The sequence below is a fragment of the Pinus tabuliformis genome, chromosome 8 (assembly GCF_031772625.1).
Source record: "Pinus tabuliformis cultivar Carrire ecotype Pingquan chromosome 8, CPIR1, whole genome shotgun sequence".
Classification (NCBI taxonomy): domain Eukaryota; kingdom Viridiplantae; phylum Streptophyta; class Pinopsida; order Pinales; family Pinaceae; genus Pinus; species Pinus tabuliformis.
In genome coordinates, this window is record NC_142294.1 from 1345027844 (window position 1) to 1345031914 (window position 4071).

General features: G+C 43.7%; 1 protein-coding gene across 1 annotated transcript; it reads left to right on the plus strand.

The window, feature by feature from the left end:
* The first annotated feature begins 625 nt into the window (after positions 1 to 625).
* On the plus strand, positions 626 to 1264 carry LOC149240460 (uncharacterized). Its single transcript, XM_089370179.1, has one exon. It carries the CDS (start codon positions 626 to 628, stop codon positions 1262 to 1264), a length of 639 nt encoding a protein of 212 aa, XP_089226305.1.
* The last annotated feature ends 2807 nt before the right edge of the window (positions 1265 to 4071 follow it).

Below are 4071 nucleotides of genomic sequence, written 5' to 3' on the forward strand. Positions count from 1 at the left end.
TAGACAACACTGAAGGGAGAGACTCAGAGAAGGACCAGGATAACGAAGATGCAGCTCCACAGCAACAACAAGGTGAAACGTCAAAGCAAGGGGGACAAAAAAGCACATACTATGACAATAAGACAGATCCAGGTAAATCGTTTTCAAAGCAAATGGAAAAAATGGATACGGAATTCCCTAATCAAAATGGAAAGGCCTTAAGTGATGCTGAAGGAGTACTTCAACAGCCCCAAATCATGGAGGAAGACCCGGTGCCCCTGGATATAGGGGAACTGGATCTACCAGGGTTAGAAGAGGCATGCCGCACGAAGAATTTTGAACAAATCCCAGAACAGCAACTGGACAACCTAGTAGAAGTATTAGGAAGAGCTCAGAAAAAATACTCTCTAGGAGTCCAGATCGGCAGCCAATGGGACGGCAAATTTATTACTAAGGACAGCAAGAAAAGGGGAAGAAAATCAACCCTAGAGAGAACAATCAAACTAGGGGAAATACTGGTTGAATCAGGGCAATATGCCAAGCTATCTAAGTACTACCACTCCAACCCCCACCCTTCTCAATGAAGCTAATCTCTTGGAATATCAGAGGGCTCAATGGCCCTAGGAAAAGAAAAATCTTAAAAAATATGTTGAAGCAAGAAAAACCCAGTATCCTCTTCCTGCAGGAGACGAAATGTAGCTCCACAGTGTTAGACAAAATAGCTGCTGCGGCATGGCCAGGCGGACTAGTCACGGCAGTAGATGCACAAGGTGCCTCAGGCGGCTTAGCAATTCTCTGGGACGCCAGGATCATCAATCTCAGTAATATTCTAGCCAACAGAAATTTTATTCAAGCCACTTTCCACCTCACAGGAACAAATGCATATGGAATGTTAACAAACGTGTATTTTCCTCAAGAAACAGCCCAAAAAAGCATTCTTCTCAATACTCTTTCAGATCTCAACAGAAATAGATCACTTCCCCTGTGGATATCTGGAGGAGACTATAACATGATAGCCAGCATGGATGAGAAGAGGGGAGGCCGGAACAAAACGAACAGTGATGACGGCCTTCTAAAAAACTTCATCAACAGCAATTGGTTGATGGATATCCCCACAAACAACGGTATAGCTACTTGGACAAACAAAAGAACTGGAACGCACCACATTGCTTCCCGCCTGGACCGCTTTCTAATCTCTGACAACGCTACCAATGTGGGCGGAGAATTTACAGCCTCTATCGTCCCCTGTTCAGGATCAGATCACTGGCCTATAGAACTGCAATGAAACCGGCCAGGGACTAATCTCAAACGCCCTTTTCGTTTTGAAGAATTCTGGTTAGCCCACCCAGAATTTGATCATTTCATCAGAACTACTTGGACAACTTATAATGTAACTGAAGGCTCCAGAATGGCTAGATTTCAACGGAAACTCCAAAATCTTAAAAAGGCTATCAAACAGTGGAATCACAAGGTTTTTGGCAACATCTTTGATGAGCAGGCTCGACTCAATGCTGAAATGAAAAAGGTACAGCAAGCCCTCATCAATGGCGACAGAACAGAGGACCTTTCCACAAAAGAACAAGAAATAGAAGCCAAATTATTAGAACGAGCCAAGCAGGAGGAGATTCTCTGGCGTCAGAAGTCCAGAATTCGATGGCTGAAAAGTGGTGAGAAGAATACGAAGTTTTTTCATAAATCCACTGTTCAGCGAAGAATGATTAACCAAATCACTCATGTTCATAGTGAGCAAGGAGAGAAGATTGAAACGCATGAAGGTATAGAAAAAGAATTTATAAAATATTTCAAAAAAGTCCAGCAGGAGCCAGATATTGACAGAACTCCGGCAATCCAGCAAATTGTCCGAAATATTCCCAAAGTCATAACGGAAGAACACAATAGTCTACTAATCAAACCCATCAGTTTACAGGAGGTGGAGGAAGCAGTGCAGCACATGAAGGAAGGAAAAGCGCCAGGGCCGGATGGATTCACTGCAAATTTCTTCCACAAATCCTGGGACTTGATAAAAACAGAGGTATGGCAGGTTGTAGAAGAATCAAGAGAGCTCAGATGGATGTACCCGGGTCTAAAAGCCACTTTTATATCCCTTGTGCCTAAAGGAGAAGATGCTAATACCCCGGACAAATACAGACCCATTGCCCTATGTAACATGATATACAAGATCGTCTCTAAAGTTATTGCTACCAGGCTCAAAAAAGTCCTCCCTCTCATCATCTCGCCGGAACAATCAGGATATGTTGAAGGGCGTCAAATTACGGATGGAATTATTCTCACACATGAATTAATTCACTCCCTAAAGGTAACCAAAAAACCAGGTATGCTCCTCAAGCTAGACCTCTCCAAAGCTTTTGACAGTCTCAGCTGGGCTTATATCCAAAAAATTCTAATAGCTTTTGGTTTTGCTCACTCTTGGGTAAGATGGATACTGAGTCTAATATCATCAGTTTTTTTCTCTGTGCTAATTAATGGCTCCCCTTCAGCCACTTTTAGACCCTCAAGAGGTATAAGACAGGGAGATCCTTTATCTCCCTTTCTCTTTGTTATCATGGCGGAAGGTTTGGGTAGAAGTATCACTGCAGCCAAGCTAGAAGGAAGGCTAAAAGGGCTCTCCTTTCACAACTCCCCTACCCACACCCACCAACAATTTGTCGATGACAATATGCTATTTGCCCACCCTTCTGTCCAGGAAGCTCGTCATGTCAAAACCATTCTTAATCTCTTCTCTGAAGCTTCTGGTGCTCTCTTAAACCGAGTCAAATCTCAGATTTTCTTTTTCAATACCCCTGGGACCACTCAAAGAGCCATTGAACGCATTCTTGGTTTCACTACAGCCTCCTTGCCTTCCAAATATTTAGGAGCCCCTCTCATGAGTTCAGCTCTTAAACATTCCTCCTGGAAACAGCTCTTAGAAAAATTGGAAGCTCGTCTTCTCCTATGGACCCATCGCTCGCTAAATATGGCTAGTAGAATAGTCCTCATCAAGGCTGTCCTCAACTCCATGCCGCTTTACCTTTTCTCCATCCTAGCTGCACCCAAATGGGTTCTCAAAGAACTCAAGAACCTTCAAAGAAGATTTCTGTGGGGTGGATCAGGACAAAATAGAAAATGGGCGCTACTCAAATGGGAGAAAGTCTGCCTGCCAAAATATACAGGAGGCATAGGACTCAGAGATCCTGAACACAGTAACAAAGCCATGGGAGCCAAAATTTGGTGGCGATGGTTAGCCCACCCCAGCACCCCTTGGGCATCCCTCTGGACAGCCAAATACACTAGCAACTACCCAATGGAAGAAAGATTGCGTATGACTGAAACAAGTGCTGGTTCGGCAATATGGAACGCAACCATCCAACACAGATCTCTAATTCAAGATCACTGCTTCTGGGAGATAAAGAACGGCAGAACAGCTCGATTCTGGAGCGATTCCTGGCAGCAGCTACCAAAAATGAAAGACATCCTACAGGATGTCTCACCGGAGGATAGAGAGATAATACAACAGGTAAAGGTCAGAAACTTCTGGGCAGAGGCAACCGGACAAAACCATCGCAAATGGAAAGAAGCCAACCAGATCCTACCGCATAGCGCAGAACAAGCTCAGCAACAATTAGAAGAGGAATTACAAAAAAGGCAAATAAATAATTCAGAGGAAGCGGACATATTACGCTGGGGCCATGGAGAAAAAGGCATTTTTACTCCCAAAGAAGCCTATAATATCATCATTCAAGATCAAATAAACAAAAATAGCTTATGGGATAAAGTTTGGCACAAAGCAAACTGGCCAAAAGTTTCAACTTTCATATGGCTACTCTGTCATAACAAAATCCTCACATGGGACAACCTAAGGAAAAGAAGCTTTGCAGGGCCATCCATATGTCACATGTGTAGACAGGAGGAAGAGACAGCACTTCATCTCATGCAGAATTGCTCAGTAAGCAAAATGTTGTGGGAAAAGATTGCTTTCCGTAGCCAAAATGAAAGACGAGAACAGAACGACCTCAAGGGAACCATCAACAAAGGAGGCCAAACCCCATATCAAAGCTCTCTTCTCACAGCACTTTGGCAACTCATTCCAGGGCT